Here is a 25,307-nt window from a genome sequence, read left to right as displayed (position 1 = left end):
CTGAACTTCTTTACTTCTCTGCTCACAAAGACTGATGTCCTTGGAGACACCGGCAGGCCATGTAGAATCGAGGTCAGCAAATCACAACTTGTCACCCAGCCACCCTTCCAGAGTAGGCACCCTCTTGTGATGTTTTTCTAATTATCCCTCTGTTTATGTATTATTTTTCAAAGATTTTATTTATTTGACAGAGACACAACGAGAGAGGGAACACAAGCAGGAGGATGGGGAGAAGGAGAAGCAGGTTTCCCACTGAGCAGGGAGCCTGATGCGGGGCTCAATCCCAGGACCCTGGGATCATGACCTGAGCTGAAGGCAGACTCTTGATGACTGAGCCACTCAGGCATTCCTTACCCCCCTATTTAGAACAGGTTTTTCTGTCCCTTAGATTCTTCCAGGGGGGCTGGGAGCCATCTGTGTGTTGGGGTGTATGGTGAGCAGTTCTATAGCCCATTGTCACTCAGCTAGTTGGTGACAAAGCCAAGATACAAGCTGGGGTCTGTTTGACTCCAAAGCCCATGTGTTTTTAATCTTGTGACTATGGAGAAAAGGATGGGGAATGACCACAGTAGCCTTCCCCTTCTCTTTGTTTCCAAAGGTAGCTGACCTCCCCTTGGGTAGTCAAACCCTCTGATGGGGCTCACAGATGACCACTCAGGGAGAATCCCATTAATTTGGGGGATTTACCACCATCTTTCTGGAATGCCCTTCCTGCCCAAAAAGCTCTGACTTTTGATCCTGCAGTAATTGGGATTCCTGTGTTTGGCCAAATACACTCTTGGCCAAGAAAGTAAGGAGGCACAGGGTCAGGCAGCAAAAGCAGTCCCATTTACGGGTCCAATTTCCTAGTCTTAATCCTTGGTAATCCCATTCAGCTTGCTCAGCTATACAGGGATCCAGACCAAAAAGATCCTTATTACTTTATGCGTACACCAGAAGATCATGAGGATATAGCCCCTCCGCTGGAGCCCTGCAGAACAGAAGGATGCATACTATAGTCCTTTGGCCCTGTTTTTCCTTTTCCCAACCAGGCCTAGAAATCACACACAGATATCCACATAAATAAGTCTTTATTGAAAAAAGTACATAATTCAGAATAAATATAATAAATAATCCTCCCCAAACTGCTGCCCTGAGGATAAATAATCTCAAGTTTTCCCTTCCTTTTTAATAAATACTCAACTTGGTCCTAGATCAGCAGCATAAGTTAGTATTGGTAATTTTCAACATACGCAAGTCTCATTAGAATTAATGGACTAATTAACTTGTCGGCTCCCAGGTGCCTGAGCTGATTGATTTCAGCCCTCCTGAGCCATGGAGATCTGGGTGCCATCCTTAAGCCGTTGGCCTTAGGGGCTCAGGGTTGCTGCTCCATGGGCAAAGACCCGGGCAGCTACAGCCACAAAGGCCTGGAGGCTGCGAAGGATCTTGAAGCGGAGAAGGAGGCGCTGCCATGGCTGGCTGGGACTGGGGCTTGGAGTTTGCTCAGTCTCCCAGTGGTGACCCTCAGGCTGAAAGGACACAGGACACAATCAGAGAGAACTTGAGATCCTTCACCCTCCAGTCCTCATCTGTGGTACCTGCAAGCCCCCATTCTCCAGGCCCCTGGTTCATACCTGCAAGAGTTGCCTCAGGCCCAGGAGGGAGGCGTGAAGCTGGCCCATGGGGCCGTCGGGGAGTGGAGAAGGCTCCCCTGTGAAAATGTCTGAGCCCAGCAGCTTCTCATAAAAAACCAGGCCCTGGTGGATCCTTTGTAAGCAGAACTGGGGTGGGGGGAAGAAAGCAGTGAAAAAACAGATCCCTTCCTCCTACTCCATTCTCCAAAGACCCACCCAGTTTTTGCCATTCTTAGACACTGCTATGGGCTAAATGTGTCCCCACAAAATTCATATGTCGAATTCTAACTCCCCAATATGATGGTATTAGGAGGGAGGGCTTTCAAGAAGTGTTGAAGTCATGAGAGTGGAGCCCTCTTGAACGCATCTGGTATTCTTCTAAGAGACCCACGGAACTCCCAAGGCCCTTTTGCCAGATACAATGAGAGGTCTGGAGTCTGGAAGAGGGCCCTCACCTGACCGTGCCAGCACCCTGATCTCCGACTTCCAGCCTCCAGAACAGTGAGAACTAAATTATTTTTGATGTTTCTAAGCCACCCGGTCTATGGTATTTGTTATATAGCAAGCTGAATGGACAAGGACAGAACTTTTGCTAGTTCACCATGATACCCAGTGATGTCCCAGTCCCTCTTCCTTGTGGTCCAGCCTCCTCTTACTACCTGACTGTTGTCTTCGAGTCCTTGGGGATCACAGCCATCCTCACACTGGATGCGGGGGACCTCCTGTGTAGTCTCATCATCTTCCTCTTCTCTTGGTAAGTCCTGGAACGGAGGAGGCGTGGGAAGAGTGAAGAGATAAGAGAAGTACTTTCAAACTCCACTGGGACCCTCAGGCCCACACCTTTCCCAGGAACACCACTCCTCGCCCCACCTCCCTTCCTCTCTTACTCTGTGATGACCCTCGACCCTCCAGCTTCCATCCAAAGCCACAGAGTCTTCCACTGCAGCCTTGGAGAGCTTGGAGAGTCTCCTGTTTGGCACCAGAGCCCGTGACTTACCACATGAGGATGTGTGCTCCAGGCCAGCGTGCAGAGCTGCTGTGAGAGCTGCTGGCCCCGGACCCAGGCAGGGCGACCGCCCTCAGGCATGGCCCGGGTCTCAGCCAGCCAGGGCAGTGGTAGCAGCAGCAGCGGCAAGAGCAGCATCAGAACCCTGCTCCCCAGCATTCCGTCGCCTGCTCAAATCTGGCTGGCTCTGTGCCTTGCACCAGTCCTTGTGGAATCTTTGCCCACTTCCCTCTCTTCTGAGCCTGATGCTGTCTGTTCTGCGCGCCTCTGCTTTGGTTCCTTCTGTTGTTCACTGAGTTTCTGAGCTGCTTCCTGCTGCTTTTCTCCCCTTGTCTCTGAGTCTCTTTTTAAGGTCCCTGCATTGTAAGGCCCGCCCTTTATAGCAGCAGGTGACTCACAGCAGGTGGGATTCCCCTCCCTGCATCATCCCCCTCCGTGGGGAGCCCAGGTATGCAGCCTCAGCTCCAAGGGAAATGAGACGTGTGGTTGCTGTGGCTGGAGGCCTGGGATGGGGCATGTGTGTAATGCTCTCCATGAATCGTGGCGGCTGTGGAGGGGGTGGGGGTAGGAGGAATGAATATTTAAATGGATCTAGTCTCAAGTTCCTTCCTGTTTAACCTTTCCCTCATCTTTTTGCCTCGCAAGGCTAGATCCTCCTCCCCCCACCCCAGCACCTTATTTCCTTACCTCCTGCCTGAGGAAAAATAAAAAACAGAAGCATTTGTTTATTTCCCCGTAGAATAGCGAGCTCAGTTTGGAATGAAGTGTGATTCCCACCTGGTGCCCTCTATCTAAGACCCAGGGGGCTTCTTTTTCTCCCTTGGGAGCAGTCATTTTCACTGGAAGAGAGTTCACGATTCGAGGGGACTTTATGAACTGGGAAGCCATATAATGCCATATAAGGTATAACTGCTCCCTCTTCAGGGCTCGCTGTGGAGGCTAGGAGGGCTCTTGAAGAGGGACAGAGTTGTTGCTAAGAACCGTCTGATTCCTCAGCCTTAGTGGCCGAAAGTTTCATAGGACCTGTGGGGTTCAGGTGTTGGTTCTTTTGGGATACTGGCGTAAGCAAGGGCTAGGAGTCAAATTTAGATCTTCTAGCACCCAGACCCTATCCCACAACTAGGAAGTCCAGGAGTTCTGGGGGAGTTGAAGGTGTACCATGTTAGTGACCCTGCCCCGTCCTTCAGCCTGTTGCATCCATGGGTAAAATCCGCGGACATTGATTTCATCACCCTCCCTGATGCAACATCCAGTGAAATAGCTGAGAATGTGAGGTTGGGCGTGGGAGTGGGGAATGGTCCAAATCTGGGACTGCCCCAACCTAGTGGAGGGTCCCAGAACGATTTGGACGTCAGAATGAGGACATGGCTGACCACACAGATGGTCCTGAAAGCCTCCCCAAGAGGTTGACCCTTCTCTGAGAAAGTTACCCTTGATAGAAGTCTCCCTTCTCTTAAAACTATTCAAAACTGCCCAATGAAACTTTTGATTCAAAAATTAGGACTCTGTGGTAAATCTATCCTTCAGATGGAATGTTCCCAGCATCAGGACAGATTATTTCAGTTTGAGTGGGAACCAGTTTGGCTCTTTCTACACATGGTAGACACAAATGGAATAAGGAAATGGGGGTGGGAGGAAGGAGGGGAAGCTCACCTCACTTGTGTTTAATATCTCCTGTCTTCTTCCCAAATGTGGCCCCATTCTGGGAGGCCTAAAGGATAGGAGATGAAAGGTAAAAGAGGGAAGAGGAAGTAGACTCTTGGGGGTTGGGATGACAGAGACAAGGGTGAGTTGGAGGCACGGGGCTCTGCTGCTTTGTTTCACTTCCTGGTGCTTCGAGAGTTGGGTAGGAAGCAAGGTAGGTGGGGTGGTTGTGGGACTGTTCTGTGGCAGGAGCTACTTCCAGGTCTAGATCTGACCTGGAGCTGTAGTGACCCCTTGACGTCAGCAGGGCCTCAACCGTTATGCAAATCACATTCACAAGACACTCCTAAGCAGGCCTTTCCAGTTGGATGCCCAGACTCCAAATCCAGTTGAGGTACCTCTAGGGAGTTAGTAATGATGGGTAATATATATGCAACTCTCACGTTATGCCAAGTCCTTGGTCTAAGCACTTTTCATGTATTAACCCATTTCATTCTCACAACCACCCAGTGAAGTAGTTACTAGTATTATCCCTGTATTACAGATGAAGAAACAGATAAGTAATTTACCCAAGATCACAGAGCTGAGTGTCCAGAAGTCCAGTGCAGACAATCTGGTTTCAGATCCTGCATTCTCATTCTATTACACTGGACACTACTCTGAGAAGACACAAAATATCTTTATAAAGTAGCTCTTTTAGCCCAGGAATCTCTGAGTATCTCGGGTCCTGTAATTCCCATAGGTCTGTGAAGTCTTTCTCAATCTGAGACCTCAATATGGAAATCTCTCAAAGTGTACAAACTGTCTAGGTCTCTCAGCACCATCTTTCCCCAAGATTTTAAATCTAGGGAACTATGAAGCCAGATCAGTTTGGGAGACCCTCTGAATTAAGGTGTTTTTCTCTCCATCTTTGACTTCTGACCGATTCTAGGACCCCTGTGAATCCTGGAAGTCTAAATTACGAAGCCCTTTTCTTTTTAAAAAGATTTATTGGAGAGAGAGATTGAGTGGGAGCGAGCGATAAAGAGCATGAGTGGGGGGAAGGGTAAAGGGAGAGGGAGCAGCAGGCTCCCCGCTGAGCAGGGAGCCCCAGGTGGGATGATCACGACCTGAGCCAAAGGCAGATGCTTTACTGACTGAGCCACCCAGGCACCCCTGGAATCCTTTTATTACAGTGTATTTAGCAGCCTTTATTGAGAGAGAAGTCCTTTAACATTCTATCCTTGGTGAGAAGTTCCTTCCATCAGGGAGGCCCTCTCTGCGGCCTTTGGAAACTGCGCTAAAGCGCCCTGAAGACATCTCACAACCTGGCCCCATTCCACAGCAGTTCAAGCTCAGAATCAGACCCCAAGAATCCCTGAAAATAACCGTTGGTGCTAAATCTAAGAGTTTGCGGTAAGCAAATGTCCCAATTTGCTGTGCTCATCCCTCTCTGAGGGAGAATGCCCAGCTTCAAGAGGTAGGGAAATTTGATAGCTGAGGGGTCTTGGCTCCCTGGGCCTATCATTGGAGCATGTGGGGAAGGGATCATCACAGATGGGTGTTTCAGACAGATGCTTACAGAATCGTAAAAGCCACGGCTAGCTGGGCCGTCTTAAGAGCCTGGCTCCCGCTTCCTTTTTTCTCTTCCATGCCTGAAAATGATAGGAAATGCCGGCGAGTTTCGGGGGCAACAGGGTGAAAGGTGGCGGAGTAGCTCACAAGAGCACCGCGGACAGAGGGGGTGGACTGGACCATGCTGGGAATACCCAGCAGACGATTCCCAGTACTTTACCTTGGGCGTTCCTAATTCTAGAGTTTCTAAAGTTCTAGGGAGTATGAAAGGTCGATTTCCAAGCGAGTTCTCTAGTTCTGCTCAAAGAAAGCTTAAACGAGAAAAGGCTACGTTTCACGACACCAAATACCGCTAGGGTCTGACACCGTTTGTCCCCACCGGGGGCCCGTAACCTTGTCTTTGCCCAGCCCTTACGTCGCGCGTCTTCTCGCGGAGCTGTCTGTACCTGGATCCTTCTGATTGGCTTAGGTGAGCCCCACGCCCTTCCTGATTGGAAGCTCTGACTGGGAGAGCGACGTCCTTTCCGCCTTAGGGTTTGGTTGACCGTCAGGCGCGGGGGAGAATTGGGGAAACTGGAATTTCCCGCGGAGGTGACGGCGCTTTCTCTCCCCCTACTCGTTTTAATTCCACGCGCTCCAAAATATCCGCCATGGAGAAATCTTGGTAATGACCCAATCCCCATAAGCATCCCAAGAACACATCTGACCCCTGCCCTAATCCCTCCCCTCCCCGCTGCCTGGGAAGAATTCTGGGTAATTGATTTCTCTGGTTCCCCTAGAGAATTGTGGGTAACTAGGCATTTTCATCATGTCCCCCCACCCCCGCCCCAATTGTGGGTAACTGTATATTCTTATTTTTCCCTGGAGAATCCTGGGTAACATGCAGAGGATTCTGGGAAACTGACTTATTTCGTTCTCACCTACCAACCCCCTACCCCTCATCCCTAATTTTGGGAAACAAGCACCTTAGCCCCTCTGCCTAACTCCTGTCCCGCAGTTACTGCTCTTTCCACTGATGGTTCTGGGGTGAACCAGGCAAGGGAGCAGGCCTGAAGGGAGATGGAAAGGAAGTCAAGTATTAAGTTAGATAGTGGGGGTGGTGGGGAGTACAGAGGGCCTAGAGGAGAAGAAGGGACAAGACTTGCACCTCTACCCCTGCTGCCCTTTCCCTTCCTGCCTGCTTCATCCCCTACCTGGCCTTCTCACCTCTGCCTGCCTCATCTCCCTCCTGCCCAGATAATCGAGAACACATTAAATACAAATACTTGGGCCTGCCACTGACTCAGCTGCCTCTTTCCCTTTGCAGGCCAGGATGTCCATTCTAGGCCCACTGGTGCTGTTCTGCTGAAGGTTGGGTCAGGCCTCTTAAGGGGCTGTTGCAAGGGAGGGTGTGACAAGGGTCTAATCTGCCATCGTCATCATGAACTTCGAGGGTCTGGACCCTGGACTGGCAGAGTATGCCCCAGCCATGCATTCTGCCCTGGACCCTGTCCTGGATGCCCATCTGAACCCAAGTCTGCTACAGAATGTGGAGCTGGATCCGGAGGGGGTGGCCTTGGAGGCTCTTCCCGTCCAGGAGTCAGTGCACATAATGGAAGGTGTCTACTCTGAATTGCACAGTGTGGTGGCTGAAGTGGGTGTGCCTGTCTCCGTCTCCCACTTTGACTTGCACGAGGAGATGCTATGGGTGGGAAGCCACGGGGTAAGAACTGTACCCCTTTGTAAGGGATGAAAGGAGTTGTTGGAGGTCTTTTACCTGGTTTTAGCCCGAGGGCAGCTGTTTTACTGGGAACCAGACTGAAGTTGAGGTGATGAGAGTTAGTTAGGTCTCTAAGTTAGGAGGAGGGGAGTGAAAGGAACCATAGGATCCAGGGAGAAGTTACACAGGCAGTCTTTTCCAAAGAAATAGGAATCGTCCTATTTCTACTACTATTTGCCCCTTCCAAGCTTTGATTAATCTTGTTAACTGTACCCATCAGTTAGTCTGTAGTCAAATCCAGTCTCTAATACCCCTCCTCTGTTTTCCATTTTTATTTTTATTTTTTATTTTTTATTTTTTTAAAAGATTTTATTTATTTATTTGACAGGCAGAGATTACAAGTAGGCAGAGAGGCAGGCAGAGAGAGAGAGGAGGAAGCAGGCTCCCCGCTGAGCAGAGAGCCCTATGCGGGGCTCGATTCCAGGACTCTAGGATCATGACCTGAGTCGAAGGCAGAGGCTTTAACCCACTGAGCCACCCAGGAGTCCCTGTTTTCCATTTTTAAAAAGAGATTTTATTTATTTGACAGAAAGAGATCGCAAGTAGGCAGAGATAGGGGGAATCAGGCTCCCCGCCGAGCAGAGAGCCTGATGCAGGGCTGGATCCCAGGACCCTAGACCATGACCTTAGTCGAAGGCAGGAACTTAACCCACTGAGCTGCCCAGGCACCCCCCATTTTTTCAATTATAGAATGTTTAACACATGTTTCTGCTACCTTACGTGGAATCATTTTGTTTTCTCCGGCTGATTTTAGTCTCTGCAAGAGCAGTTATCAATGTTAATTTTTTTTTTTTAATGTGTATCTATATTGCCAATATGCTAGGGAGCCCAAGACTTTGTAAGAAATAACATGTTATCCTTGGTTTACTAATTTACCTTCCCTAGAGCATGAATTTTGCTTTTCCCATTAGAAAGAGTTTTTGTTTTTGTTTTTTTTTTAAGATTTTATTTATTTGACACAGAGAGAGATCACAAGTAGGCAGAGAGGGAGGTGGTGGGGGGTGGGTGGGTGGGAAGCAGATTCCCTGCTGAGCAGAGAGCCCCATGCAGGGCTCGATCCCAGGACCCAGAGATCATGACCTGAGCCAAAGGCAGAGGCTTATCCCACTGAGCCACCCAGGCGCCCCTAGAATGAGCTTTTTTGATAATACATTCATTTTAGTAGGCAGTCTTTACTGCTATGCTAGGCCCACAGAATAAAGCTGACTAAAACATAATCCTTGCCCTCAAGGAATTTATAAAACAATGAGGAAAAAAGGATACATAACCAGATAACTTCATGATACTTTAGAAGAAACTAAACTATTTCACTTATTAATTAGTGAATTAATTAAAATATAAGAAATAAGATACAAGAAATAAAGCTATAAACTACTAAGTGCCAGTATAAATATTTGTACTGGATGGAGAAAGGTCAGAGGGCCTTCAGAAGGAAATGACACCTGAAGTGAGTTTTTGAGAGGTGAGTAGGAGTCAGGCGAAGAAGAGGGGAAAATGCTGTCTTGGCCAAAGCAACAGGATAAAGATTTCCAAGATAGTATACAATGTGATTGCAGAGTACAGGAACTATAAGCAATGAGGGTTTACCGCACTGGGAGAGAAAGGTGAAGAGATAGACATGACTTCATTTAACTAGTGTTTTTTGACCACCTACTAAGTGCTAGACCTTGCTCTGTGGTCTAGGTTTAGAATGAACTTTTAATAAGGTAACAAGAATACATTTATAATACATTAAGTGTTGTTTAGTATCTCTAAGGAAAATAAAGTGGAGTAAGGGGGTTGAGGTAATGAAGGTGGGAGGTGTTACTGTTTTAATAGTTGGTCAGGGAAAGGTCTCTCTGATGAAGCCACATTTGAATAGGGACCTGAATATAGGCCACACTGTCCATTCTAAGTCCCCTAGAAGGGAGAGAGGAAGCCATGTAGCTATTTGGGGGAAAAGCATTCTAGAAAAACCTTGTATGCTGTGTTAAGAGAGCTTGGACTTGACCCTTCACACCACTGAAGATTTTTTTATCCAGAATGATAAGGTTAGGTTTGTATCTTAGAATGCCAAGTTAGAAGTAGAGACTTTGGTTTAAGGGGGACAGGGCAGGACTCCATGAGATCAGTTGTAGGTTATTGTAGCAGTTCATATAGAATATGAAGGCCTGAATGAAGCACTGTAGAGATACGTACATGGGAACAGATTTGGGAAATATTTAGAAAGTAAACAAGACTTAAATTGACTACCAGTGACTTAGTCCATTACATGGGTCATGGTACCATAAGAAATATAGTTAAGAATTAAGATGAGATAAAAATAATGAATTTAACTGGGAATGTAATGAGTTTAGGGTTCTCATGGAATTATCTGAAAAGAGATGTTTAGTTGGTATTTGAATGTATAAGTCTGAAGCTTGCGGGAGCGGTCTAGGCTAGAGAAGGGAGTTAGGATCCATCAGTTTAAAAACATGGAGAGTGGAAACCTTGAGAGTGGATGAGATTACGTAGGAGGACTAATGAGAAAATAGTGGACTGGGAATAGCCATGTTTCAAGAGTGGTCTGAAGGGAAGCACATAAGGAGAAGGTATGAGTTAAGAGTCAGGAGAGAAACCAGTAGTGAATGATGTCATAGGAGCTAAGCATGGAATGAGTTTCACATTCTCTATCTTCCAGCCTGTGACCCATAGTACACATTTCCCAGATGGCTGGTAGAGATTAAGACTTGACTCTGGAATGTCAGAAAGCCAGTGGAGAATCAGACGGACCCACGTGCTTGACCTGAAACTGTTCTAACCAACTGAGCCATTACCTATTCAGCAGGGTCACTGTGAGGATAAAAGGAGGTAGAGTTTACAAAAGTACTTTGTAAAGCATTAAACAAACATAGATAGTATCATCAATGTCTTTATCACTTAGATTGGTCCCCAGGCTTATGCCTTGGGGGCTGCTAACCAGAAAGGCCAAGCAAGAATGGAAGAAAGCTGAACGACTACTGTCCAGTTCCTGACCTATATCTGGGATGGCCCTGCCCATCCATTCAGGGTGTGTCTCATCTTTTTTCCCCCAACAGGGCCATGCTACTTCATTTTTCGGCCCAGCCTTGGAGCGTTACTCATCGTTTCAGGTCAATGGCAGTGATGACATTCGACAGATCCAGAGCCTAGAAAATGGTATCCTTTTTCTCACCAAGAACAACCTCAAGTATATGGCCCGTGGGGGCCTCATTATATTTGATTACGTGTAAGTGGCTTCTCAGCTCTGGACTGGGAAAGAGGGTCCCTCCTAGAACCGGAAGGCTAAAGGATTGGAAGCTTTCAAGGGCCTGGTCCCTTAGCCTTTTCTCTCTGCCACAGGCTAGATGAGAGTGAGGATATGCACAGTCTTCTGCTGACTGACAGCAGCACTCTGCTTGTCGGTGGGCTGCAGAACCACATACTGGAGATTGACCTTAACACTGTCCAGGAGACTCAGAAGGTACAAGCCTGGGGCAGGATCTGAGGGCAGGATCTCAGGCAGGGTCTGAGACTTTGGGAGGCTGGGGATACGCCTGAGCTGGGAACATGACTAAGTGTATGTGCGACCTTTCTGTTCCTTTGGTCTGTGGGAAGAATTATTCTCAATGGTTTTTCCTGCTTTCCTCCCCAGTATGCGGTTGAGACGCCTGGAGTCACTATTATGAGACAGACAAATCGTTTCTTCTTCTGTGGCCACACGTCTGGCAAGGTGACTCGGTTCTGTGTTTCCTCCTACCACAAGGCCCTGTTTCATCAGACATGTGCTTGACCTCTTCCTTTCCCTCAAAGCTGGGGCTATAGTTGGGGTGGGGTTGTCGGGGGGGGGACTGGAGGAATGAACGGAGTTCCTCCTCAGCCACAATGTACTAGATTATCTTTCAGCCTGATGGTTTCTATTGTAACTAGATACCTTCAAGGCACAAGAATAAACAAGAGTTCTCTTGGGGGTCCCTTCCAGCTCCTGGCTTCTCTCACTGCCTTTCCTGTGCTTTGATTGCCCATATCCTAGAGCCTTAGTTCTTTGGGCGAGGGCCTCACAGGGTGAGGTAGGTGGCAGGTACCTTTCATGATGCCAGTGTCGGAGGATAACCAAGTCCTCTCTTCTTCAGGTTTCCCTGCGAGACCTCCGTACTTTTAAGGTGGAGCATGAGTTCGATGCTTTCTCAGGGAGTCTGTCAGATTTTGATGTGCATGGCAACCTGCTGGCGGCCTGCGGCTTCTCCAGCCGCCTCACCGGCCTGGCCTGTGACCGTTTCCTCAAGGTGTATGATCTGCGCATGATGCGCGCCATCACACCCCTTCAAGTACATGTGGATCCTGCCTTCTTGCGCTTCATCCCCACCTATACTTCTCGACTTGCTATCATCTCCCAGTCAGGTAGGAAGGGATGTAGGGAGGGGTAGGGGCCAGGGGGCGTTGATGAGTGAAGGAGAACTAGGCTCCGGAAGGCCTGTACTCCAAGGAACCTCCCCAGAAACGGTAACCTTTCAGCGGGCTGTCAGGATGATGCTTAGGTTTGGCCAGAGATTAGGACTTCCATTTTCTCCCTCCACGTGAAGAACACAGAACAAGATAAAGGTGGAGCAGGCAAATCAACTTTAGAACTGCCTTTACTGGTACGGGACTTGCCTGTGGTTTATGGGAAGGCATCAGGTCGTCTTTTTTGTATCTCTAGGCATGAACTTAGGCGCCATCTTTCCTTGATACCAGGGCATAAGACGATGGCCCCCTTTCAACTTCCAGGGCTCACTGAGCTTCCTCCTCTCTTCTAGGGCAGTGCCAGTTTTGTGAGCCCACAGGCCTTGCCAACCCAGCAGACATCTTTCATGTGAATCCTGTGGGGCCTCTGCTAATGACGTTTGACGTATCAGCCAGCAAGCAGGCCCTGGCCTTTGGGGATTCTGAGGGCTGTGTGCACCTCTGGACTGATTCCCCTGAGCCTTCCTTCAACCCTTACTCCCGTGAGACCGAGTTTGCTTTGCCCTGTCTCGTGGACTCACTGCCTCCTCTGGACTGGAGCCAAGACCTGCTGCCTCTTTCCCTCATCCCTGTCCCGCTCACCACTGACACACTTCTCTCTGACTGGCCTGCTGCCAACTCCGCTCCAGCTCCCAGGTTGTACCTTACATCTGGGCCAAAAGGAGGGAGTGGGGAAGGGCCAGGATACCAGGATTCTCAGCAAGCCCTGTAGGAGTAGCCATCTTTCCTGATTTTTGACTGCCTTCATTATCTTTTTTTCTGGCTCCTTGGGGGTTGGGGATTTGATGGGCAGACCCCACAACCTTCAGGCCTAGAACTATACTGCATTACAGGCGAGCGCCCCCTGTGGATGCAGAGATTCTCCGCACCATGAAGAAGGTGGGCTTCATTGGCTATGCACCCAACCCCCGCACCCGGTTGCGCAATCAGGTATGTTCAGAGGGGAGAGGGTTAGCCCTAACCCTGGCATTTCTCCTGTCTTGGTTCTTTACTAGTCCTCAACAGTTTTCAGTTTTAGGTCAGTCAGTGAAGGTTTTTTGAGGCCTACTGAATTGAAGGTACCATGCCAGGTGTTAGGGAGGATTCAGAGACACAGAAGATAGTCTTTGCCATTAAGAAGTTTAGTACTTGGTTGGTAAAGATAAGACCTGTCTGTAACAAGTTATTTATATTCTCTTGTGAAATGCGGAAGGATGTTAGTTCAGTGCCAGGGACCGTCTGGAGGAAAAGTGTTACTCTGGGCCAGAGTGGTCAGGGAAGACATACCAAAAAAGATGGATATATTGAGCTGGGAAGGTGAAAGATGGGTAAGTAGAAAGTAATATGGGAGCACGTTCAAGATGAGAGATCAGTGTTAGCAAAGGTCTCAAGAAGCATAACTGTGAAAGGCATGTCTGATGGGGACTGTGCTGGGACCAATCTGCCTACAGTGGTGGCTTGTTTTGGGAAAGCACAAGGCGTTAAGGTTAGGAAGGGCCCAGTTGTGAAGCCTTGATACACTGGTGTATAGTGGGAGAACTGATGCACTGAAATAGGCATTTGGGGAGAGTTTAGTAGTGGGATGTTGGACAGAGTGAATGTGCAGAGCCTGGCGTGGGAGCCATCATCGTTGTCGGGCTGTGACGAGGTCAGGTGGTGGCAGTGGGAAAAAAGGGAAGCAGTGGCTGCTGAAAACCCCATGAAATCAGAAAGTTCAGTGCTGGGATCAAAGTGGGGGGATACCAAAGATAATTAAGACATCCAGGGGTGCCTGGGTGGCTCAGTCATTAGGCGTCTGCCTTCGGCTCAGGTCTGGGATCAAGCCTTGAGTCAGGCTCCCTGCTCAGCAGGGAGCCTGCTTTTCCCTGCCCCACTCCCGCTGCTTGTGTTCCCTTAATCGCTCTCTCTCTCTGTCAAATAAATAAATAAAATCTTAAAAAAAAAAAGACATCCAATAAAATTACCTCTTCTTAAATATTCTAGATTCCTTACCGACTCAAGGAGTCAGACAGTGAATTTGACAGCTTCAGCCAGGTCACTGAGTCACCGATAGGGCGGGAAGAGGAGCCACATCTCCACATGGTCTCTAAAAAATACCGCAAGGTGCTGGGGATACCAAGGAAGGAGCCCTCTGGGATGTGGGGAAAGGTTCCCTGGGGAAGAGGGGGTCATACGAGAAAGGGCTCAGTCAAGACGCCTTCACCTACCACGTGGACTCGGGAGGGAGGTTCTGGGGAAGGTTAGGACTACTTAGAAGATATGGGGAACTCTGAGGATATCTTCATCTTGCTCAGACTGTTTCTGCCTCAGGTAACCATCAAATACTCCAAGCTAGGGCTGGAGGACTTTGACTTCAAACACTACAATAAGACCCTGTTTGCTGGCTTGGAGCCCCACATCCCCAATGCCTACTGTAACTGCATGATCCAGGTAAGGGTGGGTCCGCCTGCGACTTTAACACGCCTACTGCCTTTCTCCTCTGTGGCCCCACAACCCACTATTTCTCCAGGCCTCTCCAGCCAAGCCCACTTGACTGTGGCCTCCGCCACTATTCTTTCTTGCTCCACAGCCTTCAGGTCTCCTCTGTGTACTCCATTTTTCAGTGGCGTCCTGCTCTGTATTCTTCACCAGCTTGCTTAACCTTCCCATCTCTCTTCCTCCCTGTACTGGTTGCCTGCATCAATTCTCTTGCTCTCTCCACCGCCCCCCCAGGTGCTCTACTTCCTGGAACCTGTTCGCTGTCTAATCCAGAACCATCTTTGCCAGAAGGAGTTCTGTCTGGCATGTGAGCTGGGCTTCCTCTTCCACATGTTGGACCTCTCTCGGGGTGACCCTTGTCAGGTCAGTGTCTAGAGACCTGAGACCATAAAAGGGGAAGGGAAGTTCCTGGTAGGTATCTACATTGCTGTGCAAACGGCCACAAAAGAGAAAATTGCCCCGTTTTACCAACACACTTCCTGGATTCCAGGGCAGTAATTTTCTTCGGGCATTCCGCACCATCCCTGAGGCGTCAGCCCTTGGTCTGATCCTGGCGGACTCAGATGAGGCTTCAGGCAAAGGCAATCTGGCCAGGCTTATCCAGAGGTGGAATCGCTTTATTCTCACTCAACTGCATCAGGACATGCAGGAGCTCGAAGTACCTCAGGCTTATCGAGGTGCTGGAGGCAGGTATGAAATTGGGCCTTGAACAGTGAAGGCCCCCCTGTGACTTCAGGGGTCTCCTCACTGGCTCCATGCGCATGCACTGCCTTCCCCACTATTAGCAGCTTTTGCTCATCGGGGGACTCGGTCATCGGGCAACTGTTCAGCTGTGAGATGGAGAACTGTAGCCTGTGCCGCTGTGGCAGCGAGACCGTGCGGGCCTCGTCCACCCTGCTCTTCACACTCTCCTACCCCGAAGGTAGCACCAGTGGAATACCCTGCAGCTGGGCTGGGAAGCCTCCCCCAGATGTCCCGTAACATCACGGAGAGGGTGTTGGGGGGCCGACCGTAGGCCAAAGGAAGGATGTAGAGCGAAGCATCCGGTTTCCCCTCAGATAAAACCGGGAAGAACTGTGACTTTGCTCAGGTGCTGAAGCGAAGCATCTGCCTAGAGCAGAATACACAGGCCTGGTGTGACAACTGTGAAAAGTACCAGCCCACGGTGAGTCCTCCTGCCTTGGGGACATGGCTGGGGTCTCGTCTGGGACGAGCTGTCAGCACTGCCATCCAGAGATGTATAGGGAGTGGGAAGAACCTCAGTTAGGAAGTGCAGGTCCAGGTTTTACTGTTCCCATCCAGGTTCCTTTCCTGTAGGCTCCCTGCCATTCCTTGTTTGTTTTGTCCTCTCAGATTCAGACCCGCAACATCCGCCATCTGCCAGATATTCTCGTCATCAACTGTGAGGTGAACAGTCTGAAAGAAGCTGATTTCTGGAGAATGCAGGCCGAGGTAAGGACCAGGTCAGGAAGCAGGGCTTTACGTGTACTTTTCAGTTTTCTCTCCCTTCTGTGCTCCGTTTATGACTAATGTTCCTGGGGAATCCGATTTTTTTTTTTAAGATTTTATTTATTTATTTGACAGGGAGACACAGCAAGAGAGGGAACACAAGCAAGGGGAGTGGGAGAGGGAGAAGCAGGCTTCTGACTGAGCAGGGAGCCCGATGCGGGGGTCCATCCCAGAACATTGGGATCATGACCTGAGCCAAAGGCAGGTGCTTAAGGACTGAACCACCCAGGCATCCCCAATTGTTCTTGTTGTTGTTTTTAAGATTTTATTTATCCATTCGAGAGCGAGAGCAAGCAAGCACAGGGGAGGAGCAAAGGGAGAGGGACAAACAGACTCTGTGCTGAGTGCAGAGCCTTACTCGGGGCTTGATTCTATGACCGTGAGATCATCACCTGAGCTGAAACCAAGAGTCGGATGTTTAACCAACTGAGCCAGCCAAGCACCCTGGGAATCAGATATTTTTTCTTTTGTGTTCAGGTTGCCTTCAAGATGGCAATAAAGAAGCATGGTGGGGAAATCTCCAAGAACAAGGAGTTTGCTTTGGCTGATTGGTAAGTGTGGCCTGAGGCAACAGTCAAAGAATTGAGCTACCCAGTGGCTTCTCTTGTCACTGGCTAGATTTTAGAACAAACCTAATTCTCTTGTCCTGACAGGAAAGAACTAGGGAGTCCAGAGGGCATGCTGATGTGTTCCTCCATTGAGGAGTTGAAGAATGTCTGGCTTCCTTTCTCCATTCGCATGAAGATAACCAAGAACAAAGGGCTGGACGTTTGCAATTGGACTGATGGGGATGAGATACAGGTTGTTGAACAACTGGGAGGAGAAAGGGGAATAAGGGAGAGAAGGTTGGGACAGAAGCAGGGCAAGGGGAAGATGGAATTTAGTATAGGGAAAAGAAAGGGAATAAAGCCAAGTATTTCCCAGTTGTGGGCTTTTCCAGAGTGACTCAGTTCAGTATTAAAAGTCATAGATGGGCTAGAATGGAGATAACCCACCCTGGTCCCCCATACCCCAAACTCCCTGTCCTCTATTCCCGTTCCCCTTCCTTCCCCATCCTTAAACTTAGCTTAGCAGCCTGGGTACCCCCCTCACAGTGGGGCCCAGCCAGGGCAGAGGAGGAGCATGGTGTCTCTGTGTATGACCTGATGGCTACTGTGGTACACATCCTGGACTCACGCACAGGGGGCAGCCTGGTGGCTCACATCAAAGTCGGAGAGACCTACCACCAGCGTAAGGAGGTGAGTGAGATTCTACAAGGCAGGGACACTCCTGGCGGTAGCCACATTGGAGTCCCAGGTCTGCCCCTATCTTAAGTCTGAGCCAGACTGGTCCAGCTGTCACTTTAGCGTCAGTCTTTTTTCTCTTATCTCCACAGGGTGTTACCCACCAGCAGTGGTATCTCTTCAATGACTTTCTTATTGAACCTATTGATAAGGTTAGTTGTAACACATTCCGTTCTCCCTTTCATCTCCCCTTCTCCTACGGTTCTCATCCTCCTTCTAGAGAATGCCATGCAGATTGCAGATTCGGGAGGGAGAGAGGGATCCTTAAGAATAAAAAGTGTTGGGTGCCTGGGTGGCTCAGTGGGTTAAGCCTCTGTCTTTGGCTCACATCATGATCCCAGGGTCCTGGGATTGAGGCCCAAGTTGCGCTCTCTGCTCAGCAGGGAGCCTGCTTCCCTCTCTCTCTGCCTGCCTCTCTCCCTACTGGTGATCTCTCTCTCTGTGCCAAATAAATAAATAAAATCTTAAAAAAAAAAAAAAAGAATAAAAAGCATTAGCAGAATTAAAAAATAGCACCTAGTTCTGTCTTCTCTCTGGCTAGGGAAAAAGGAAAAAGGGGTATATATGTAGGCCATTAAGTGCTTTTTCTTTTATAGCATGAAGCTGTGCAGTTTGACATGAATTGGAAAGTGCCTGCTATCCTTTATTACGTCAAAAGGAATCTTAATTCCAAATACAACTTGAACAGTAAGTGGTACAGAGTAGATCAAAGGGTGTGGGCCATTAAGATTGGTCTTTAAGAAGAGATTGTGTTAAGATTAGGATAGGTAACAGTGTTAACATTTCCAGGGATACTAAAGAGAGTCCTGTTCATCAGGCCTTAAATTTAGAACTTGGAAATCCTGAGGTGTAATGGGGGAAGAGTTGATGGGGAGAAATCTGATCAAAATGGCTAAGGTTATGATTTTCAGTCTAATCATTCTTTTCCCCAAATGAAGCTTTCTTCTTCTTTTAGAGGTTAACTCCTTACTAAGGCCCTTTTTGGTGTCTTTAACCATAGTTTCCTTGCATCTTTATTTTTCTGGATTTTTTAAGCTAAAGTCCAGAGCTAAAGTCTTATTCTTTCCTCTCTGCTTTTTTGTTTTTTTCATAACATATTCCTTAATAGTTTTCTGATTTGATCTATTCCATCCATCTGTTCATCAGCCATGATCTTTTTACTCACATGCTTTGATTATTGAGGGATCACAGCATAGACCCCAGTCTCTGGTCAGCCATCTGGGTTTCCCTCCTCTGGTTACTTCCCTGTCCCAAGCCATCTGTCTTCTGGATTTTTCCTTCCAGTCAAGAACCCTATTGAGGCAAGTGTCCTGCTGGCTGAAGCCTCACTAGCACGGAAGCAGCGGAAAACACATACTACCTTTATTCCACTGATGCTGAATGAGATGCCACAGGTTGGGGACTTGGTGGGCCTGGATGCTGAGTTTGTCACCCTTAATGAGGTAACAAAGTCCAAAAGAGTGTGGTGTTGGAACAGAACTCTGGAGAGATAGTAGGAGTCATAATTTTCTTATCAATTCTCGTCACGCAGGAGGAAGCAGAGTTACGCAGTGATGGCACTAAGTCTACCATCAAACCAAGCCAGATGTCAGTAGCAAGGATCACCTGTGTTCGGGGCCAGGGACCCAATGAGGGTATTCCCTTCATTGATGACTACATCTCTACTCAGGAGCAGGTATTAGGATATGGAGGTGCAAGTGAGACAGACCTTGTGCATATGTAGAGTGCTCTAGACCCTCAAGAAGAGTGGTTGAGGGAGACTCTGCACCTCACTTCCTGAGCGGCTTATCCTTTTTTTTATGCCTAGGTGGTGGATTACTTGACTCAGTATTCGGGGATAAAGCCAGGAGACCTAGATGCCAAGATTTCCTCTAAGCACCTCACAACTCTCAAGTCTACCTACTTAAAGCTTCGTTTTCTTATAGACATTGGAGTCAAGTTTGTGGGTCATGGTTTGCAGAAGGACTTCCGGGTCATCAACCTCATGGTTCGGGCAGGGCTCTTTTAAGAGTCTTTGAATGTGGGCCCTTGAGGGTATACATTTTGCTTTCGGAAAATGGGAAATTACAGATCGCCTGCCTTCAGTCTCTCACTCTTTTATCTCTGCCAGGTGCCCAAGGACCAAGTCCTTGACACTGTCTATCTGTTTCACATGCCCCGAAAACGAATGATATCCCTGCGATTCCTTGCTTGGTACTTTCTGGGTGAGTTGGTATTGGTGTACCTTGTAGACCCCTGTGGTGCTCATCAGAGGAGTAAGGAGGACCCTGAGTTAGTAGTGAGAGTTACTTATGGATTTAAGAAGCTCCAGTATCCGTCTGCACTAGGGATGGTATTTGGCTCTTTCCCTTGGGGGCAGTCAACTTTTTTATTGTTTAATGGGAGTTGGAGATGTGAGGAGGGGACATGGTCTTACCTTCCTTTGCTAGGTTCCAAACTGTTCACTTCTAATTCCCACAGACTTGAAGATTCAAGGGGAAACCCATGACAGTATTGAGGATGCCCGAACAGCCCTTCAGCTCTACCGAAAATATCTGGAGCTAAGCAAAAATGGCACTGAGCCTGAGTCCTTCCACAAAGTGCTCAAAGGTCTTTATGAGAAGGGCCGAAAGATGGACTGGAAGGTGCCTGAACCTGAGGGCCAGACAAGTCCCAAGAGTAAGACCTGGGATGGGGCAAGGGAAATGGGGCAAGGGAAACTGGACAGGGTGGGTTTTGACTGTGTATGTAAAGATTATACCCAGGGTGATAATAATAATCATGGTGATGTCAGCAACACTACCCAATACCCCCACCTTGTATTTGTAAAGCCCTCAGTAGTTTACGAAGCACTTAATCTTCCCAACATTCAGTGAAGTAGATTTGATTACTGAAACTCTCCATTGATCCTAACCTCCTTTTCCCGGTTCTAAAATGTTTGGGGCAAGTTTGCCCTCTTTTCTCTTGCTTTTTCTACACTCACCTTAAGAGTCAATGCTCTTGGTTTTGTCTCTGACAGATGCAGCTGTCTTCTCCTCAGTGTTGGCGCTCTGACCTCACCCTCTTCCAGCGAACTGCCCCCTCTCCCTTCAGTGTTCTGTGGCCCCAGAACTGGGAGATGGCTTTCCAAGCTGGCTATACCTTGTCCGCTTCCGGAATTGGACCTGCTCAGGGTCTACAGATGGTGCTATTAATAGAACTGGAACGCAGCAGAGTTGTTGCAAAGGGAAGAGAAGCCAGATTCCTTTTTCGTCCTTTGCAAAATAGAAGTCCAGAAACAGAGTCTAGAAATGACCCAAATGGAAAGTAATTGGTATTTTCCATTAATATCCTGGGTAATTAATATCCAGGCCACACAAAAACAAAAACAAAACCCCACATAAAACAAAACAAACGCTCCTGGAACCAGTACTCTCAGTTCCTAGTTGGCTAAGCACTGAAGTCCTGGACAGTGACAGGCTTACAACAATAGCTCAGGACAGCTCAAGTCTCTGACTGCTTGAGGGATGCCTGGAGGGGTCAGGACATCGAGTATTGGTGTTCCTAGCAAACCAGTGTTGCCAACACCATCATTGCCAAAAGGGCCTTTGGGTCCTAGACAAAGCTTGGCTGCCGGCTTCACTCCGGCTGACAGCTGAGAAGCATCTGTCTTCCATCCACTCTCCTGTCCCATGTTTTGTTATTTTTTAAAATTTTGTTTTAAACTGCATGTTTTATAAAATAAAAACAAAAATATTATTGGCTGTTATCTATGTCATTAGAGACCTGGGAGTGTGGGATGCTCTGACTTAAGCCCTTCTTCTGCTTTATTTGTATTGGCTTTCTCAAACTGGGAGAAAAACCAAAGCTTTCAAATTCCCACCTAGAAATGAAGGTGAAGCTCTGGAGTCCAAAGTTAAAGATGTTGGAGGAATACAATTATGTCTTTCCTCCACAATGTTAGGTCTTTGCTGTGACTGCCCAGTGCCCTAAGGTCGGATTCTTTTAAGACATAAGGTATGGTTTCCTCGTTAACATTGCAAAAGGAAAGTTGGGGAAGCTGACAAACTACAGGTTTCAGGTTATCTCGAGACCTGTAGATACTAACAGGATCCGTGTAGTGCTGCGGTGCTTCCTGGGAGTTGTAGTTTCCTGGCTATTGAAACCAGGGCTTCTCACCCACCAGCAGTGCACCTTCCTTTTGGAAGGTCCTAGCGCACCTAGACTGACAGACGCGCGCGTCAGACCGCCTCCTTACGCGCTCTGTCCTTGCTTCAGGCCACTCCTATTCTTCGGCTGACCCCTGGTGGTCACGTGGAGCTGCTCGCCACGCAAGTCTGGGTCCTTCTGCGATCCACCGGGGTCCTCGCTGCCTAGAAGCCTCTCTTGAGCTGCCTGTTCGCGCGAGAGTTTGGAGGGGCGGGTTTGGGGTCGGTCACCGGTGTGGGGCTCGCGCTGCCGCGCATCGGAACCCCGCTTAGGCGCCCGCGTAGAGTGCGGGGAGCTGGGTCAGGCAGTCGCTGGGGCACCCTGCTTGGAAAGTGCCGGAGCGCTCTGGAGAAGCCTGGACAGCCCCGCTCCCCAGCAGCCAGGTGCTAGGGTCGGGAGCTAAAGTGAGAGTCCGGCCGTCTTCGAGCGCCTGGGCCACGGCGGCGGCCCTGGGAGCAGAGGTGGGACGGGTGCGAGTGGCACTAGTGTCGGGGATGGACTGAAGCGAAGGCAATGGCGGCGTCCTTAGAAAGGGGGCTGGTCCGCACGGGAAATAGCTTATGGTCTGGAGGTGGGGATGCAGTAATCTAAGGTGTGGGCCCACATAGGCCCGTTATTGAGTGCTCTTCTCCCGCCCTCCACCTCGCTGCCTCCCGGCCTGAATCACCCGCCTCTCTTGCCGGCAGGTCCTCTGTGCCTGCTGTCCTCGCTTAATCGCCAGCCTCCGTTCCGCAGCTGCCACATAACTCTGTAAGCCCTAGGCAGCCGACGCTGAAGTACCAACATCTGGGGACTCACCTGTCGACGTAGAGTCTGGGGCTGAGCCCCAAGTCCCTAGCTCGCGCTCTCACTCACCGCCGGGGGAATCCGAGTTCTCAGGCGCTGGGAACAGAGGAGCCCCTTTGTGTCCTGGCCATTTCCTGAAAAGTAGAGCCAGAGTCACAGTGAGGCCTTTGTAGGCTTTGGGATGAGGGATGGGGGGGTTGGGTAATGGAGCCGGCTGCTCACACCTATGTTTTATTCCAACCCAAACCCAGGTGGAGCAACCCCGTAACGCTAAAGATGAAAGGCTGGGGTTGTCTGGCCCTGCTTCTGGGGGCCCTGCTGGGAACTGCCTGGGCTCGAAGGAGCCAGGATCTACACTGTGGAGGTAAGGGGACAAAGAGAAAAAGTGAGAGGAGGAGGGTGGGGAAGACAGAGCCTTGGGAGAGCATGAGATCCAGGGCCTGGGAGAAAGATGAATGGAAATCCCTGGTGATTCCTTTCTCCTTTCCTCCCTTCTCCTTTCTCTCCTCTCCCACCAGCTTGCAGGGCTCTGGTGGATGAACTAGAGTGGGAAATTGCCCAGGTGGATCCCAAGAAGACCATTCAGATGGGCTCTTTCCGAATTAATCCGGATGGCAGCCAGTCAGTGGTGGAGGTAACTGTTACTCTTCCCCCAAATAAAGTAGCTCACTCGGACTTTGAATGAGAACTCGACTAATTAAGAACCTTGGTTTAATAGAAGTGAAGAAAACATTGACCCAGAGAGGTAGCTAAAAGATAAGCTTGTCTCATTTGTAAGAGGCTTCTACCCTATGCATGTGTTTCCTGGTCCCAAACCTTAAGACTTTATTTCTGCTGTGGTTGGTTGTCAGCAAACCCAGATCAGCACCCTTCTCCACATCCTTAATTCATGTCACTCATGTTTTCACTATGGCATAATCGTATATGTACATTCATTCAAAATAGAAAGAGAAGGTCTTATCCTCGTATTTAGGAAATCTATGTTTTAGTTGAAAACAACACAAATACACAAAGCTGTATCTAGTCAGCAGTTTATAAGGAAAACTTAAGGCTACAATGTCTGTGAGATGCTTTAATAATTGTTATCCTTGGGGCACCTGGGTGGCTCAGTGGGTTAAGCCGCTGCCTTCGGCTCGGGTCATGATCTCAGGGTCCTGGGATCGAGCCCTGCATTGGGCTTTCTGCTCGGCGGGGAGCCTGCTTCCTCCTCTCTCTCTGCCTGCCTCTCTGCCTGCTTGTGATCTCTGTCAAATAAATAAATAAAATCTTAAAAAAAATAATAATAATTGTTATCCTCAAAGCCTATATTACCTCTCTAATGCTCCTGTTGAGAATAGGTATTAGTCTCATTGAATACAAAGAAATAAAACCATTAGCTTACATCTAGTATATGAGGTAAAATAAGATCATATACTTGAAAGCACTTTGGAACTATACAGATGAATTCTGTTGTTTTTAATTAAGGAAGGCGTTCTAGAATAAGTTGATCGAACTAGATTTGAAAGGAAAAGTAAGGATATAAATTACTAACGTACAGACGTAGAAGAATGTGACCCAAGGCTGAGGACATTTCTAGGTGCCTTATGCTCGCTCAGAGGCCCACCTCACAGAGCTGCTAGAGGAGGTATGTGACCGGATGAAGGAGTATGGGGAGCAGATTGACCCTTCCACCCACCGCAAGAACTACGTACGTGTAGTGGGCCGGAATGGAGAATCCAATGAACTGGACCTACAGGGCATCCGAATTGATTCAGACATCAGTGGCACTCTCAAGTTTGCGGTGAGCTTTGGGAGTGGGTAGCTGGTTTTTGAAGATTCGGGGAGTTACTGGAGAGCCCAAGTGGCAAGCTGTGCTAATGTCCTCCTCCTCTCTGGAGGCTTCTTCTTGCTGCCTTCTCTCACTCATTTCTCCCTTGGGTTGACAGTGTGAGAGCATTGTGGAGGAATATGAGGATGAACTCATTGAATTCTTTTCCCGAGAGGCTGACAATGTTAAAGACAAACTTTGTAGTAAGCGAACAGGTAAACTACTCTCATTTTACTGCCAGTCTTCACAGCCCTTTGGAACCCGGCACATTCCCTAGCATGTTCCTCCACCTCCCACCCCCATGTCCCATTCTCTGATAGTAGCTCCAGACATGGCTTCTATTATTTATGACTTAGGGACTTGGGTTCTTCCTCTCCATTCTCTTCCTGTCAGCTTTCAGAATTTGTGGCTCCCTCAACCTGAGCTACAGGTGAGAGGATAGTGGGAATGTTTTGTCTTTGAAAAGGATATGCTCTGAGAAATGATGGTGTGTGCTAGTTTGGTTTTGGGTATTTTCTCGATAGTGGCATATATCGGTATGAGAGTGGCATTTTCCTTCAAATTGTTATGTGCTATTTGCAGATCTGTGTGACCATGCCCTGCACATATCGCATGATGAGCTATGAACTACTGGAGCGGCCCAGACTGACAGGCTTGATGGATCACCCCCAGGAGGGGAAGAGGGTGGCAATGCCTTTTCTATTATGTTTTTACTGAAATGAACTGAAAAATTGTGAAACCAAAAGTATGAACTGTGTTGTCTTTTCATACCCAGCATTAATCCTTATATTAGGCTTAAAGATAGGGGATTCCCAATAGGAAAGGGAAGGGAAGGAGGAGCTTTGGAAATGGTGAAGTATTTGGAAAGCATGAAGGTAGGAGGAGTCTGAGGCTTGCTTTCTTTTGCCATCTGAGATTCCTGCTGGACTCACAAACTAGATAAGCACTTATCAGTGCTTACTCAGTACCATGTGTTTAGAGACTAATCGTGGCGAGAAGAGGAGCTTCTGTGAATAAGCAAGGGAACATAGGTAAGTGTGTGGTAGTATGGGATTCTAGAAATTACTTGTATTTATACCGATGAAACATAAAGTAAGACAGAGCTTGATCTTGAAATAACGGACATGCATTATTCTCCCCTCCCTGCCCTTCCAGACAGAGGGATCAGCAGTAGCAGACAAAAAGGGGAAATGGATATGATCAACTCATCTGAAACGTAAGGGCTCTATCAGATAGGGAG

General features: G+C 48.5%; 3 protein-coding genes across 10 annotated transcripts in view; 2 read left to right on the top strand and 1 right to left on the bottom strand.

Annotated features, from left to right (window-relative positions):
• Positions 1-1,053: 1,053 nt before the first annotated feature.
• On the bottom strand, positions 1,054-7,241 carry IL23A (interleukin 23 subunit alpha). 4 transcript variants are annotated; one of them, XM_032874481.1, is made up of 6 exons: positions 6,041-7,240; positions 5,828-5,900; positions 4,276-4,333; positions 2,276-2,377; positions 1,617-1,763; positions 1,054-1,511 (listed from the first exon to the last, which is right to left on the bottom strand). In XM_032874481.1, exons 2-6 carry the CDS (start codon positions 5,896-5,898, stop codon positions 1,350-1,352), a joined length of 540 nt encoding a protein of 179 aa, XP_032730372.1. In that variant the 5' UTR covers positions 5,899-5,900; positions 6,041-7,240; the 3' UTR covers positions 1,054-1,349. The 4 variants fall into 4 exon arrangements, with proteins under 4 accessions (XP_032730372.1, XP_032730373.1, XP_032730371.1 ...); XM_032874482.1 differs by having other exon boundaries at positions 6,267-7,240; XM_032874480.1 differs by having other exon boundaries at positions 5,828-7,241.
• On the top strand, positions 7,241-21,027 carry PAN2 (poly(A) specific ribonuclease subunit PAN2). Of its 3 annotated transcripts, none has more exons than XM_032874469.1 (25): positions 7,241-7,522; positions 10,636-10,805; positions 10,919-11,039; positions 11,211-11,288; positions 11,689-11,956; positions 12,352-12,694; positions 12,892-12,988; positions 14,021-14,140; positions 14,348-14,467; positions 14,750-14,878; positions 15,006-15,205; positions 15,304-15,437; positions 15,574-15,680; positions 15,869-15,967; positions 16,502-16,575; positions 16,678-16,825; positions 17,119-17,262; positions 17,400-17,459; positions 17,904-17,994; positions 18,592-18,749; positions 18,839-18,982; positions 19,115-19,294; positions 19,418-19,511; positions 19,768-19,965; positions 20,306-21,027. In XM_032874469.1, the coding sequence occupies exons 1-25, from the start codon at positions 7,241-7,243 to the stop codon at positions 20,338-20,340; spliced, it is 3,594 nt and encodes a 1,197-aa protein (XP_032730360.1). In that variant the 3' UTR covers positions 20,341-21,027. The 3 variants fall into 3 exon arrangements, with proteins under 3 accessions (XP_032730360.1, XP_032730359.1, XP_032730361.1); XM_032874468.1 differs by having other exon boundaries at positions 15,301-15,437; XM_032874470.1 differs by having other exon boundaries at positions 7,319-7,418; positions 15,301-15,437.
• A 568-nt stretch (positions 21,028-21,595) lies between these two features.
• Positions 21,596-25,307, top strand: part of LOC116877660 (citrate synthase, mitochondrial) — a 35,781-nt gene continuing 32,069 nt past the window's right edge. Inside the window, exons 1-6 of one of the 3 annotated variants that reach the window (XM_032874477.1) lie at positions 21,596-21,935; positions 22,512-22,624; positions 22,779-22,894; positions 23,837-24,040; positions 24,186-24,282; positions 24,650-24,815. In XM_032874477.1, the coding sequence (XP_032730368.1) occupies positions 22,537-22,624; positions 22,779-22,894; positions 23,837-24,040; positions 24,186-24,282; positions 24,650-24,693 (549 nt within the window). In that variant the 5' untranslated portion in view covers positions 21,596-21,935; positions 22,512-22,536 and the 3' untranslated portion in view covers positions 24,694-24,815. Of the gene's footprint in view, positions 21,936-22,186; positions 22,225-22,511; positions 22,625-22,778; positions 22,895-23,836; positions 24,041-24,185; positions 24,283-24,649; positions 24,816-25,307 lie in introns of those variants that run through there. The other 2 variants (XM_032874474.1, XM_032874475.1) reach the window with 2 other exon arrangements.

Source organism: Lontra canadensis, unplaced genomic scaffold, assembly GCF_010015895.1.
Source record: "Lontra canadensis isolate GAN:19392208 unplaced genomic scaffold, GSC_riverotter_1.0 scaffold53, whole genome shotgun sequence".
Taxonomy (NCBI): Eukaryota; Metazoa; Chordata; class Mammalia; order Carnivora; family Mustelidae; genus Lontra; species Lontra canadensis.
The sequence above is the reverse complement of the archived record's forward strand: the minus strand, read 5'-3'. Positions and strand labels throughout refer to the sequence as shown.